This window comes from Eptatretus burgeri, chromosome 15, assembly GCF_056783735.1.
Source record: "Eptatretus burgeri isolate ZD-2024b chromosome 15, Ebu_testis_v1, whole genome shotgun sequence".
Taxonomy (NCBI): domain Eukaryota; kingdom Metazoa; phylum Chordata; class Myxini; order Myxiniformes; family Myxinidae; genus Eptatretus; species Eptatretus burgeri.
Genome location: NC_140975.1, coordinates 59,241,718 through 59,256,717, shown reverse-complemented (window position 1 = coordinate 59,256,717; position 15,000 = coordinate 59,241,718). Strand labels below are relative to the sequence as shown.

Below are 15,000 nucleotides of genomic sequence, written 5' to 3'. Positions count from 1 at the left end.
GTCCCGTTTGCGGTAGAGCGATTAGAACCGCCATGTTTGGGTTATAAACAAATAAACCGCCTCCATCGTTTCGCCTCATTCTACGTTGGCGGGACTGTTCAAGTCCCGTGGACGTCACAATATATATATATATATATATATATATATATATATATATATATATATATATATATATATATATATATATATATATATATATATATGTGTGTGTGTATGTATTCGGTCGGTTTCTATTTAAAAAAAAATTTGAAAGTTGCAAGTCTCACCCCCCCCTCCCCCATTTCTTCTCCTTTTGATGAGAAAACACCACTGATGAAGTTTCAGCCAAATCGAACTATGTTTAGGGGGTCGCTACCGGACATTGAAATTTCAGAATTAAAAAAAATTCCAATAACCCAAAATAAGAAAAAGAAAATCTACTGAATTGAATAACTTCTGGATAAAAAGTAATACAGGTCATGAATTTACAATCATCAGGCATTTATTTCATCAATTTTCAAATCACTGAATACTTGCATAATAATGCATTGAACAATTTCACTATTCGTGCAAAAGTTCTTTCTTGCAGGTCGGTATTTTCCTTCTATGCTCTGAAAAAACCTGGAGCAATTCTTGTTTTTGGTCCTCGTTTGAAGTGAGTATTTCATTGTATTCCGTCATTGGAGCTACTCCACGTTCTGCATTGTCGTTCACTGCTTTGAGTTTTGAGACAATAGCCAGTGCTGCATTGTAACTTTCGCTCTGATGCCATGTGACTGGGTCATCATTCAAAAAAGCCATCGGCAATTCTCGGAACACGAAAAAACGTTGGGAATTTTGAGTTGGGAAATCCCACAGTTCTCTTCCTGGAATATCGTGAACTCGTACAGTAGTTCGTTTGCTAGGATAATGGTCCACTTCTGCTCCATCTTCCTGGGTTCTCGCAGCGCTAATTCTTGCCTTGGTTTCAGCAGAAACCTTATCATCAAATAGAGCTAGTGGAATTAGTTCCTCACTCAGGTACCATAAATATCCGGAGAACTTCTTCACAGCTATTCTCGAAATTTCCTCATTCACGATTTTATATGATTCCAGTTTCTTCAAAAATTCCAGGTCGTTTGCGGGAGCTCTGACGGCACTAGGAGCAGTAAACCAATGTTTAATGTAAATCCCAATCACAAACACAGTTAAATTCCACATTCCTTTTTCCTCTTGTTTAGTTAGTTTGAATTGTTTTCTGTAGAGAACGATTTTGGTTCCATATATGGCTTTCGCCATCCAGATAAGGTTTGTGTATCAAACATGTATCCTCATCTCCCGTCCATCCAGCGGGCCCGGTGCAAGGCCCCAGGAAGCCTGAATCGAATTCCTCTCTCCGGGATGCCACCGAGTGCGATTATTGAGAGTTCCAATAGTTCTTTATAATCATCACGGGGCTGGTATTTTTTCAATTGCTCTTTTGCAAATAATATCGTATCATCAACACTCACAAATTCTTGCTCATTCTCATCTACAGTCAAAATTTCAAATTTCTCCTGGTTGATGAATTGCCACTGGCCTTGAAATCTCTTGAACAAGGCGATGTCAGGTCCTGTTGAAGGACCAAGGCAAGTAACTGTGACTGCATCCAGGACAATTTTGTGCACATGTTGACGACAGGCAAAATGCAATATTTGATGTCCCAATTTCTGTTCTAATAGAACACATGCACCGTTCATGTGACCATTGTTACTACTGGTGGTGTCAAAGCATTGACATTTTACTCGGCCTTCCAATCCCCATTGTTCCAGTGTAGTGTGGATGGCATTAGCCATCAATTCACCAGTTCCACCTGGAAGTTTTGGTACTCCTAGTAACTGCTGGACGTCGGCTCCTGACACAATAATCGGTAGACGATCCACCAGGTCTTTCCCGGTTAAATCTGGAAGTAACTTGCCGTCATAGTGCACCATTAGTGGCACTGTGGGTTTGAATTCCGCCTTCAATGATTCAGCAATCTTCTGTCTATGTACTTTTCGCTGTTTTCTGATTGTTGACCTATTGATAGCGAAGTCGTTTAGGTCGTGGCCCAGACTTTGTGCCGCTGAAGCCAAGATAAATGTAGCTTTGCGATCACTGACTTTAGCCCGATCAAGTGAAGCCACCAGGTTTTGTGTTAGAACCGATTTTCGAGCCCTTTTGGACGTGGATGTGGATGTCCCTGGGTGAGGTGATTTCCAGATATCTATGTCATCTTCCTTAGTTCCAATGCTTGTTGAGTCCATAAGATCTGCGACACTCTTTTCGGCACATCTTTTAAGTTATTTTTTCCCTCAATTTTGTATTTGTGTATCAAACATTTTTCGTCGTTTTTCTTTCTCTGCTAAATCTGTATCTTCACTCATGTATCCTCGTCTCCTGTCCTCCCTTTGAGCAATCAGAAACAATTTATCCTCTTCTATGATAATCATATCTAAAGCATTTTGGTGTGCTATGTCCATCAAAAAATCCAGGTCTTCAGAGAACTTGTTTTCCTTGTCTATGTGAGTTTGTGACCTTTTAGTTTTATTGTTCTTGTTTTTATGGTTTCTGCCAGTCAGCAAATAAGTCCTTGATTTTCTTTATCACATGATAAGTCTGTCTATATGGAATTCTTGCTCTGTCCCAGAATTTTATCAATTGCTCAGTCACTAATTTTGCACTTTACTGGACTGTTTTCTTCTCCGTCAGATGAAAATAGAAAAATACTTGAAGGACTTCACGTTTCGATGGCAATTTACGTCCACATAGCTCTGGAGCACGGTCTCCGACCAGCCACACTAGTGGATCCTTACTTCTCAGATGCATATTCGCGAATGAGACTATTGTTCACCGGGTGATCAGTCTGGAAGACAGTAATATCATCAGAGACATGACAGAAGTAAATAGACACCATTATTTGAAAAGAATTTATTTGTTGAACATTTGATCCATTTTAGTACATATAATACACAAGTATTTTGTTGACTTGCCATTTGCAGATTTCAACGCTTTTACTCTTTCAGGCATAGAACCGAGTTCCGAAATTTTCTCTTGTGGGATTTCTGCCCAGGCTTCACGCAAAAGGTTTAGCAATTATGCCCATGATGTTGGTTTCCTTGAATTTTTCCGCACAGCTCAATCCAATAAGGTCCAGAGGTGTTGTCGTGGAAAACTCTGACACCGCCTTCAGTTGAATCAGTTTATTGGCCACGTGCACAGAGAAAGGTAAAGCCTCAAGCCAGTCTTGGAGCCCTTTCTGAGCTTTCAGTGCCAGAAGGCCAGTTTATATACAAAATTCCTTGTTGGGGATGGGTCATGCTGAGGATATCTAACACTGACGAATCAACATCTGACCAGGGCAATTTGCAAAGAAAGAAACAACTCGAGGCTTGCGAGGAAGGGAAAAGGGGAAGGAGCACTCAAGGCCTCTGTCAGCAGATGTCGGGTCAAATAAGTTCACCCTGTAATGCATCCTTTACACAGTTAAACATAGTTTATGATGAACCAACAGCTGCAGGCATAAGCCATGGGCACAGGAAACAAAGTAACAACAACACATGAGGTTTTACTTAATATGAAAGAGGAAGTACAGCTATCAAATCACAAGACCACAAAGGCTTACTTGAGCAAACAGATTTAGAAATTTACCCATGATCCTTCGTGAACAACTCCATTTAGAAAACGACTTTTGTTCATGACAATGCTTTACAACAGATTCTATACTTCAAGTATTTAAAAGCTTTTGAAGGCATAATAAATACAGAACACCAAGGCCTGGTGACACTCCTCTGATTCACTGAGCTTTATCATCACCATATATGGCCATAAATTGTTAAGACAATTATGCACATTTTACAGGATGGGATTCATTTTTCACTTCCACAATGTTCAATGGGATTCATGTCAGGAGACTGACTTGGCCATGGAAGTCACTTGATCCCATTTCTGTCCTGCCATTCTTTGGTCATTTTTGCAGTGTGGCATGGAGCTCCATCTTCCATGAACAGATTGTTGTTTTTGACAATCTGACCAGTGGAGAAGACAGGGAGACGTCTATCCTCAAGGATAGAAATGTGTGTCATGGAGTTGATGTTGCCAACACACTCCACAAGCTCTGACCGACCAGCCCTCCAGATTGCTCCCCACACCATCACTGAAAAACCAGTGACTGGGAAGTCTCCAGACCCATACGCGTCAACTGTTAGAAAATTGAGCAAATTGGGACTCATCTGAAAAAATGACAGTTTGCTAAATCTCCAAGGGTCTGTTGGCCATCTCGTCAACCCACTTCTTTCTCCTTTGAATGCTGGATGGTCGAAGAAGAGGTTTTCTTTGAGCTGCTCTCCCATTGTAGCCCAGTTGATGAAGGTACCGCATGGCAGTTCTTGAGCTAACTTGGACCTCCTCTGCAACATCTGCTGCTTTGCAACGGGGAGTTTTCTCAATGAACTGCTGGACAGCTTGAAGACACCTTTCTGAGGGCCCAGGTCGACCAGAACGGGAAGCTGTGGATTCCTTGCCTTCGCTGGTGAATTTCACAATCACCCGATTGACCGTAGAAAGCGGAATGCCAAGGTTCTGAGCTATCTGACGCTGGCTGACTCCACCTTCTGATTGGCCAACAATTCGTCCTCTTTGAAAATCGGAAAGTTCGTGTGCTCCCTGGGTTCGAGGCATAGTTAATTGTCGTACAAGATCCAGGAACTCGTTCCTGAAAAGAAATAGTCGAATATTAATACAAATCACTCAGTAAAACTGCGTTATATAGTACTTATACAGATTAAATGAATAGATTTAAGGTGCATCTCTTTACCTTCAGATGTATTTAACTAGTCTGTTCACGCGTGGGAATTAGCAAGGCCTCAGAAAGCGTTTACAAACCCTCAGGGTTCGGGATCTGCTATGTTCATCACAGGCCACAGCACCAAAATCTTATTCCCTCTCTCAAGCCATTAAAAATAGCAATTATATTCAAAGATTGTTACCTCTGCCACCGAAGGTGAAGGAGGTTATGTTTTCACCCGTCTGTTTGTTTGTCTGTGTGTGTGCGCACAACTCAAAGTTGTGGATGGATCCAGATGAAATTGTGTGGACAGGTTGGGTGTGTGACGAGCACCAACTGGTTAGATTTTGTTGAAGATCTGGATGAAATTTTGTGGACAGGTTGGGTGTGCGACGAGCACGAACTGGTGAGATTTTGGTGAAGATCCGGATGCGGATCCGACAACTAGGATTTTTAAAAGCGATTCTTCATCATTGAAAGGGCCAAAAACGATATACAGCACGATATCTCAAAAAGTTGTGGACGGATTCAGACGAAACTTGGTGGACATGTTGGGTGTACGTTAAGGAAGAATTGATTCAATTTTGATGAAGATCCCAATCTGGATCGGATAATTTTTTTTCAGTGATTCTTCACCATTGATAAGGCTACTAATAGCGAACGCAGTGAGCTTCATACTTAACGCGTGCACATGAGAGAATAGGAAACAACAACAACACAATACCCCTGGCAATTTGGAATCCGTGTCGTTGGCTATGACCCTTTTGCTTCCGGTTTTTTTTAAACGCTGTGCGGTGTATAAACACGATTGGGTTTTATTTCTATCTTGTGAATATTACTTAACGTATGCACATGAGAGAATAGGAAACAACAACAACACAATACCCTGCCAATTTGGAATCCGTGTCATTGTCTATGAACCTTTTGCTTCCTTTTTTTTTTTTCTTCTGATTTTTTTCTTTTGTTTCTGGTTTTTGTCATGGGGAATGATGCATGCCGGAAGATAAAGGCATCATCGGAGACATGAAAGACCCAAATCATATCAGACATGGTGTATATTTCCTCCACTGATTTTAATAAAGATATCTCCCACATCATCAAAAAATAATTTTTAATCGTGATTTACGTTATTTGATCGCTGATCCCGAAGTAACCGCAAATTGTGTATACAGTTGTGAACAAGTTATAGGTAAAGTCAGAAGCGAATGTAAGAAGAATTCTACGTTCGCTTCTCGTATTTATTTTTTCAGATGAGATCCTGTTTGAGGCGGTGTAGTTGTTGTTGTGAAGGTAATGTTGAGGTAGTATTTATTTTTTCAGATGAGATCCTGTTTGAGGTGGTGTAGTTGTTGTTGTGAAGGTAATGTTAGGGTAATATATTTTTTTCAGAGATCCTGTTCTTGGCGGTGTAGTTGTCGTTGTGAAGGTAATGTTGAGGTAGTATTTATTTTTTCAGATGAGATCCTGTTCTAGGCGGTGTAGTTGTGGTGAAGGTAATGTTGGGGTAATATATTTTTTTCAGAGGAGATCCTGTTCTCGGCGGTGTAGTTGTCATTGTGAAGGTAATGTTAAGGTAGTATTTATTTTTTCAGATGAGATCCTGTTCTAGGCGGTGTAGTTGTTGTTGTGAAGGTAATGTTGAGGTTTAATGTTGAGGTAATATTAATTTTTTTAGATGGGTCCCTGTTCTCGGTGGTGTAGTTGTCGTTGTTAAGGTAATGTTAGGGTAATATTATTTTTTTTAGATGAGATCCTGTTCTTGGCGGTGTAGTTGTCATTGTGAAGGTAATGTTGGGGTAATATTTATTTTTTTAAATGAGATCCTGTTCTCGGCGGTGTAGTTGTTGTTAAGGTAATGTTGGGGTAATATTATTTTTTTAGATGAGATCCTGTTCTAGGTGGTGTTGTTGGTGTGAAGGTAATGTTGGGGAAATATTTATTTTTTGAGATGAGATCCTGTTCTCGGTGGTGTTACTTCATATTACTTAACGTATGCACTTAACATTTTTTTTTTCAGAGGAGATCCTGTTCTAGGTGGTGTAGTTGTCGTTGTGAAGGTAATGTTGAGGTAATATTTATTTTTTTTCGATGAGATCCTGTTCTCGGCGGTGTAGTTGGCGTTGTGTAGGTAATGTTGAGGTAATATTTATTTTTTTCAGATGAGATCCTGTTCTAGGCGGTGTAGTTGTCGTGCAGGTAATGTTGAGGTAATATATTTTTTTTCAGATGAGATCCTGTTCTAGGCGGTGTCGTTGTTGTTGTGAAGGTAATGTTAAGGTAATTTTTTTTTTTCATCGCAAAAAGACTTTAATTTGATATATTTAAGAAGCGAATGTGAGAATTATACGTTTGCTTCTCGGCTTTGCCTATTCCATATTATATAGCACATCTCAAAAAGTTGTGGACGGATTCGGATGAAACTTGGTGGACAGGTTGGGTGTGTGATCACGACGAATTGATTCGATTTTGGTGAACATCGGAATCCGGATCTGGATACGATAATAATTATTTAATTCTCAAAGTGATTCTTCACCATTGAGAGAAAGGACCACAAAACGATGATATTTAATGATATTACAAAAATGTATTGGCCGTTCTCGTGGATCAGGCATTTACGTGGCGAGGTACTATGCGCTCTACTCTTTTGGTTTCAGTTTCATTTATTGTTTAAACCAAAAACGATTCGGCCTTGACTCAACAATTCAGATGTTGAATTGCGACATTTAAATGAAGCTAATAATTACGTTTTCGAAGACAAAATATATCTGGTATTCATATTTATTGGGAGGAAAAGATACGAACCAAAAGCTTTGTGAAAAATGAAGGACTGGAGCGGGGACAGTTGCTCGAAATCACCAACGCTGACAGGAACGTGTTCGTCACGTGGTACGCTTTTTTTTTAAATTGCTCCATATGTGGTTTGATTTTTGTACCTCTTCTTTGTTAGAATTTAAATTCAATAAGAGAAACGAAAGAAGTGATGCGATTGGACTCGGTAAAAAAAAAAGTTCAACAAACAACCCACTGACCGTTTGACACCACCCAGCATGTTACTTGAAGGTATCAATCGGAGGAAGAAGAAGAGTACACAATTTGGAGAAGGAGGAGGAGGCATACAAAGAAGAAATGTGGAGACAATCGTAAATTTAAAAGAACGTGCTTTTGATTCAGAAAACAATTTACGTTCTTTCTTAATGCTGTATTCAAGCCAATCTGACGCGACAAAAGATCCCTCTTGCCAGGTATACAGTGCAACGGAAGTTATTCAACAGCGTCCAAATAAATAGTAATTATTATACTGATTAATTATTATACTAAGTAAATAAATAGTGATGAAAATTTTTAAACACCTCCGGTGTTTTTATTTTATTGGGCGACGTCGTCGATCGTTTTGGGCGGTGTATGGTCACACGTCCGCGAGGTGGGTTCCCGCACGGTAATTCTTTCAACGTCTTTCATCCGTGTGCTTGGTGTAAATACAAACATTATAAATCGGACAAACTCAGCAGGCGCCGAAACAGCTGTATTTTTGATCCAAGGTTGGTTGCGTCGTCGACGGGGGAGGAATACGTCACAGAATGACTTGAGGAAGTGTTTCTGATACCTTTGGTTTGTTTGACGAGCGGACGGACCGGATTAGGAGAGCACGAACACGGAGCTTGTTTACACGTTTCGCCTCACGGATCTCACTGGTTTCGCCTCACGGATCTCACTGGTTTCGCCTCACGGATCTCACTGGTTTCGCCTCACGGATCTCACTGGTTTCGCCTCACGGATCTCACTGGTTTCGCCTCACGGATCTCACTGGTCGGGACGAGAGCCATTCGAAGGCTCGGGAGACCTGGCTGCGCCGGGAGCTGTGGCCGCCGCCGATGGAGGGGAGTGGAGAGGAGGACCAGGGACCGGACGAGAAGGACGTGATACGGTCGAGGAGGAGGAGGAGGAAGAGGAGGAGGACGTGCGAGGCCAACTTGGCGGAGCGGCGCCAACGGAACGACGCGGTTACTCGGCCATGAGCACCGAGTCCGCCTCGGCTCCCTCGGGTGCGGGCCCGAGTCACGAGGTCGTGACGTCACCGTTCACGAGCGAAGCGTGCAGGAGACGTCGGGGCACGGAGCGAGCACGTCGGGGCACGGAGCGAGCACGTCGGAGGTAAAAACGGATCGAGTTTCCATTCTCTTTTCTTCAACATAATCACACGTCACGTCAGATAACGTGCTGGTACGTAGTGTGTCCTGTAGTTATCCTGGTCTGCTCATCAAGGTTGTTCACAACTTCACTTGTTAACTAGTTCTGTGCGAACATCAAGGACTGTTGGTCAAGAACCATTGGATTCACCAATATCGATCGAGCACACTGGTCCTTTTAAACACAAACGCACTGGTCCTTTTAAACACAAACGCACTGGTCCTTTTAAACACACTGGTCCTTTTAAACACAAACACACTGGTCCTTTTAAACACAAACGCACTGGTCCTTTTAAACACACTGGTCCTTTTAAACACAAACACACTGGTCCTTTTAAACACAAACACACTGGTCCTTTTAAACACGCTGGTCCTTTTAAACACAAACACACTGGTCCTTTTAAACACACTGGGCCTTTTAAACACGCTGGTCCTTTTAAACACAAACACACTGGTCCTTTTAAACACACTGGTCCTTTTAAACACAAACACACTGGTCCTTTTAAACATGCTGGTCCTTTTAAACACAAACACACTGGTCCTTTTAAACACGCTGGTCCTTTTAAACACGCTGGTCCTTTCAAACACGCTGGTCCTTTCAAACACGCTGGTCCTTTCAAACACGCTGGTCCTTTCAAACACGCTGGTCCTTTCAAACACGCTGGTCCTTTCCAACACGCTGGTCCTTTCCAACACGCTGGTCCTTTCCAACACGCTGGTCCTTTCCAACACGCTGGCCCTTTCCAACACGCTGGCCCTTTCCAACACGCTGGCCCTTTCCAACACGCTGGCCCTTTCCAACACGCTGGCCCTTTCCAACACGCTGGCCCTTTCCAACACGCTGGCCCTTTCCAACACGCTGGCCCTTTCCAACACGCTGGCCCTTTCCAACACGCTGGCCCTTTCCAACACGCTGGCCCTTTCCAACACGCTGGCCCTTTCCAACACGCTGGCCCTTTCCAACACGCTGGCCCTTTCCAACACGCTGGCCCTTTCCAACACGCTGGCCCTTTCCAACACGCTGGCCCTTTCCAACACGCTGGCCCTTTCCAACACGCTGGCCCTTTCCAACACGCTGGCCCTTTCCAACACGCTGGCCCTTTCCAACACGCTGGCCCTTTCCAACACGCTGGCCCTTTCCAACACGCTGGCCCTTTCCAACACGCTGGCCCTTTCCAACACGCTGGCCCTTTCCAACACGCTGGCCCTTCCCAACACGCTGGCCCTTCCCAACACGCTGGCCCTTCCCAACACGCTGGCCCTTCCCAACACGCTGGCCCTTCCCAACACGCTGGCCCTTCCCAACACGCTGGCCCTTCCCAACACGCTGGCCCTTCCCAACACGCTGGCCCTTCCCAACACGCTGGCCCTTCCCAACACGCTGGCCCTTCCCAACACGCTGGCCCTTCCCAACACGCTGGCCCTTTTGAACACACTGGTTGATCCGTTGGACCAAATTTTCACTGGTCTTCAAGGCCATTTAGGCGTTCCTGCATGCTGTACTGCTGAATCAGCTTCCCTTTCACCAAGCTGCGATGAGCACAGTGTGAAGATTACATGTTCATTATTATTATTACCAAAAGATACTACTATTATTATTCTTTATATTATTAGTAGAAATTTATATATGCATTGTTACAATGTTATCATTATTTTTGTTATTTGTTTTGTAAATAGAATGCCATGCCGTGGAAGGACCTATTGAGCTGCTCGATACACCTTAACATGTCGTGCGTTTTAAACATGGGAATTCTTCCGGATTATTTTTAGTTAACTGGTCAATCACCTCGGGAGATCATGAAGATCATTTTGGTGTATCATATTCCACATCAGGACGCTCTCGGACAACTCCACAAAAAAAACATGACACATAATATATATATATATATATATATATATATATATATATATATATATATATATATATATATATATATATATATATATATATATATATATATATATATATATATATATATATATATTGTTGCGAATTCGCGCCCGCCGGCGTGCGAGTGGCCACGTAACTCGAATCGCGGCACGTCGCCCACCGGACGGACAATTCCGTCGTGACCCTCTCGGACTAACGCCGGGAACTAGTCACGGGTGGGGGTTTAACCCCACCACGACCGTGCCAATTGCCCACCCGCGCAGGATAGGGTCGCTCGCCAAATTCGATCGACCTAAGTACCTGCGCGGATGGTCGACCGGGCGATCGCACCTCGCCGCAGGTGGACTTCGGACACGGGCCACTTTAAGCGACCCGTTCCGTACTATCGGGATAACCGAGCGGTGTTATCGTCAACCTCGACGGTTCCGATTAATTATCGGGCGTATTTAGCCCACGACCAACCCTTTACGTGAAGTAAGATGGAGATTCAATTAAAGAAAAGACGAAGCGAAACGGGAAAACAGTTCACACAATGCACATTTATTACGCGACACACGGAGAGCACACATATACAGCCAAACAGTCAAAATGCACTTCTCTCAGTAAAACAAAAGAAACAACGACGCAGAGTTACAACCGAATACGCGTACACACGGCAACACTTACACAGTTCTACTTTACAAGACACGGCGCCAACACACATTTACTCAAAAGCAAAGGAAAGAAGCCACCCTCATAGACAAGGGGGCAGACGGGCCTGTAGGCCAATATGTGCGCGGGACCTGAAGGAGCGGCCAGGTCCGCGAGACCGGGTGGGTCCTACCCGCGTTCTCGTGACGCGTTAGCGGACGAGCCGCAGACGTGGCCGCGTGATTGTGCCCTGACTCCGTGCTCCTTCGCGGGTTTCGTTGGCACGACGTGTGGAGTGGGGTGGGAACGGGGCCCCCTTTGTTGCACTATCTCAGCACGGGGGAAAAGGGGGAATTGTTGATGCTCTGGGGGAGGGAGAATGGCTGGCTGGCTTAGGTCCCGCGACGAGTGATCTCCCACCGCGACCTCGTCGCCGACCGCAGTCCTTCTCGCCTCGGACCCGAGCTCCTTGGCCTCTTCCCCCAACTCTCTTCAGCCGACTGCAGAACCACACTCGATGCCTTCGCAACCCGACTCCACTCTCTGCCACACTCTGCCCGATGACTCTCTTTCCAAAACTCTCTCTCTCTCTCTCTCTGCCAAAACTCTCTGCCACGATTCACCTTGTACTCGGCGTTTTATAGGCTGGCAGGAGAACAAATATGCAAATTTCCGGATCAGGATGGGCTCGGGGGCGGAGCCACGCTCGCCCATTGGATGGAGGAAAAATGGGCGTGAACCTCCCCTGATCCTAGAATTTGCATATCTCAATTTCACACGGACGCACCTGGAGGCGGGGCCAAGCCTCTCCGCGCTTGCTGATTGGACGGATCAGAAGTGGGCGTGTAGCATTCCTGATCCGAATTCTCCTCGGAAAGGCCGCTATTTGCACTCGCGGCTCAGTGCGTATCTCTTGAACGAGCCCAAGACAGCCCGACGCTCAGTGTTCACAGGTGGTGCGGGAATGGCCGTAGAAGGAGAGAGGTGAGGGTGGTGGAGGGTCTTTGGTGGTGGTTTGATGGTTATGGCGGTTCATAATAAATATAGAACAGAAAAACGGCTATCTCAAAGCGTCGCAGCCCGAATGAATCACATAAATTCCCTCTAAACAACAGGTTTGGCCCACTACGAACCCTTTACGTGAAGCAGAATGGAGGGTCAATTCAAAGGAAGGAGACGAAGCGAAACGGGAAAACAGTTCACACAAGCACGATTAATTCACACAGACCAGCACTTAAGGCACGTATTTACAGTCACAATAATCACAATGCACATAATAAGCAAAAGATATACAACCGACTAACGCGTACACATGGCAACACTTACACAGTTCTACTTTACAGACGGCGCCAACACACATCCAAACAAAAACCCGAAAAGAAAATGGTGATTTCCCTTTGGGGCCGTAGAGTCCCTCTCCCACGTCCGTCGGCATGGTCGTGCCTGGCCGTGACTCCTTGCCCTGGCGTGGTAGGCGAGTCCTCTCCGTCGTGCCTCGCGCCGTCACGTGTTGGCCACTCAATGCCACGGACGGGGTTTCCGGCGCTATCCCAGCGTGGATAGAAGGGGGGGGGGGAAACGTCGTTGATCGAGGTCGCGGTGTGTGGAATGGCAGATGCTCCGTCCCACCAGCGGGGTCTCAGTACCGCCCCACAGAAGACCAGGCCAGCGGCCACCACGAAGAGAAGAGCGAGCTAGAAGAGCGGAAGAGGACGAAGAGAGCAAGAGCACCTCAAGCGCTCCGCCCGTGTCCGACTTTAATAGCCCGGGCTCCGCCCTTCACTCCGCCCCCGTTTTCGGCTCCGCCTCCCCTCGAGCTTCTTGGAGAAGCTTCTCGAAGGGGGCGTTCCTCACGATTTCCCTCCACCCCGCTCCGTCTGGGGGCCGAGGGAGTCAGTTTTTGGCTTGGAGCCAGAGCATTATTCCCCCAAAAAGAGGCCCCCACCTTTTCTCACCTTTGACCTGCATCGCTCATCCGCCACTCCAAAGCGCGGGGAAGTCAGACGGGAAAAACAGGCGGGAAAAATCCATCCGCCATCGTTGTGCCTTCTTCTTTCCCTCCTTGCGTTCTCGACGGTTTCCAACGCGGAAACCGTCGTCGTGTGGACCGTGGAGGATGGCGTTCGTCAGCGGGGGTAGTGGCGAAGATGGTGGTGGTTGTGAGGGTAATTGTAGCGCGGTTGGCGTTGTGGCGTAGTTGGTGGCAGTTGTTTGCGTGGAGGTTTGCGTTCATCAGCGGGGGTAGTGGCGAAGATGGTGGTGGTTGTTGTGAGGGCAATTGTAGCGTGGTTGGCGTTGTGGCGTAGTTGGTGGCGGTTGTTGTTTGCGGGGGAGGTTTGTCGTTTAAAATAACAATAGAAAAAGAAAAACGGCTATCTCAAAGGATCGCAGCCCGAATGAATCACATAAATTCCCTCCTGACAACGGATTTGGGGCGAACTACATATGTACTTAGAGATATCTCACCTACGGGCCCTTCATGGTGTAATGCGAATTTCCACAGCCGTAACAATATCCTCACACACAGGGTGTCCCAAAAGTCTGGATCAATTGGTAAAAATTTATTAAAAGTTTTATTGCAGTAAATGCTCAAATTGAGGGCCTTGGACTTTGCGACACTTGTTTACATGCTGAAGACAAGAATGTTGAACATTTCTGAACCGAAAACGTTAAAACACTTTAACAGTGGCATGTGTTATTGGGTGCTTATCAGAATGCTTTCTATTGAATTTGGCAGCAACTCCTCTATGTGAAGAATCCTGTCTTGCGAACATGAGAATGAGTTCAATTCGATCCTCTATTGTTAGTTTCGAAGCCATCTTGGATCTGAAAGAAAAATAAAAATATCAAATTGTATATTAGGAAAAATGCCTATGGATCCAGACTTTTTGGACACTGTATATATGTGTGAATATATATATATATATATATATATATATATATATATATATATATATATATATATATATATATATATATATATATATATATATATATATATATATATATATATATATATATATATATATATATATATATATATATATATATATATATATATATATATATATATATATATATATATATATATATATATATATATATATATATATATATATATATATATATATATATATATATATATATATATATATATATATATATATATATATATATATATATATATATATATATATATATATATATATATATATATATATATATATATATATATATATATATATATATATATATATATATATATATATATATATATATATATATATATATATATATATATATATATATATATATATATATATATATATATATATATATATATATATATATATATATATATATATATATATATATATATATATATATATATATATATATATATATATATATATATATATATATATATATATATATATATATATATATATATATATATATATATATATATATATATATATATATATATATATATATATATATATATATATATATATATATATATATATATA

General features: G+C 43.1%; 2 protein-coding genes across 3 annotated transcripts in view; one reads left to right on the top strand and one right to left on the bottom strand.

Moving 5' to 3' along the window:
- Window positions 1–473: 473 nt before the first annotated feature.
- LOC147012280 (uncharacterized) lies at window positions 474–7,828 on the bottom strand. Of its 2 annotated transcripts, none has more exons than XM_085856187.1 (2): window positions 7,565–7,828; window positions 474–4,690 (listed from the first exon to the last, which is right to left on the bottom strand). In XM_085856187.1, exon 2 carries the CDS (start codon window positions 2,241–2,243, stop codon window positions 1,290–1,292), a length of 954 nt encoding a protein of 317 aa, XP_085712313.1. In that variant the 5' UTR covers window positions 2,244–4,690; window positions 7,565–7,828; the 3' UTR covers window positions 474–1,289. The 2 variants fall into 2 exon arrangements, with proteins under 2 accessions (XP_085712313.1, XP_085712314.1); XM_085856188.1 differs by lacking the exon at window positions 7,565–7,828 and adding an exon at window positions 4,965–7,555.
- Window positions 7,829–8,164: 336 nt separating this feature from the next.
- CAPN15 (calpain 15) overlaps window positions 8,165–15,000 on the top strand; it is a 39,157-nt gene continuing 32,321 nt past the window's right edge. Inside the window, exon 1 of the mRNA XM_085856186.1 lies at window positions 8,165–8,914. Coding sequence (XP_085712312.1) covers window positions 8,775–8,914 — 140 coding nt within the window. The 5' untranslated portion in view covers window positions 8,165–8,774. The remainder of the gene's footprint in view (window positions 8,915–15,000) is intronic.

Bases quoted from the DNA above. Each gene is read 5' to 3' on its own strand.
- LOC147012280 (XM_085856187.1), bottom strand. From the start codon at position 2,243: ATGGACTCAACAAGCATTGGAACTAAGGAAGATGACATAGATATCTGG.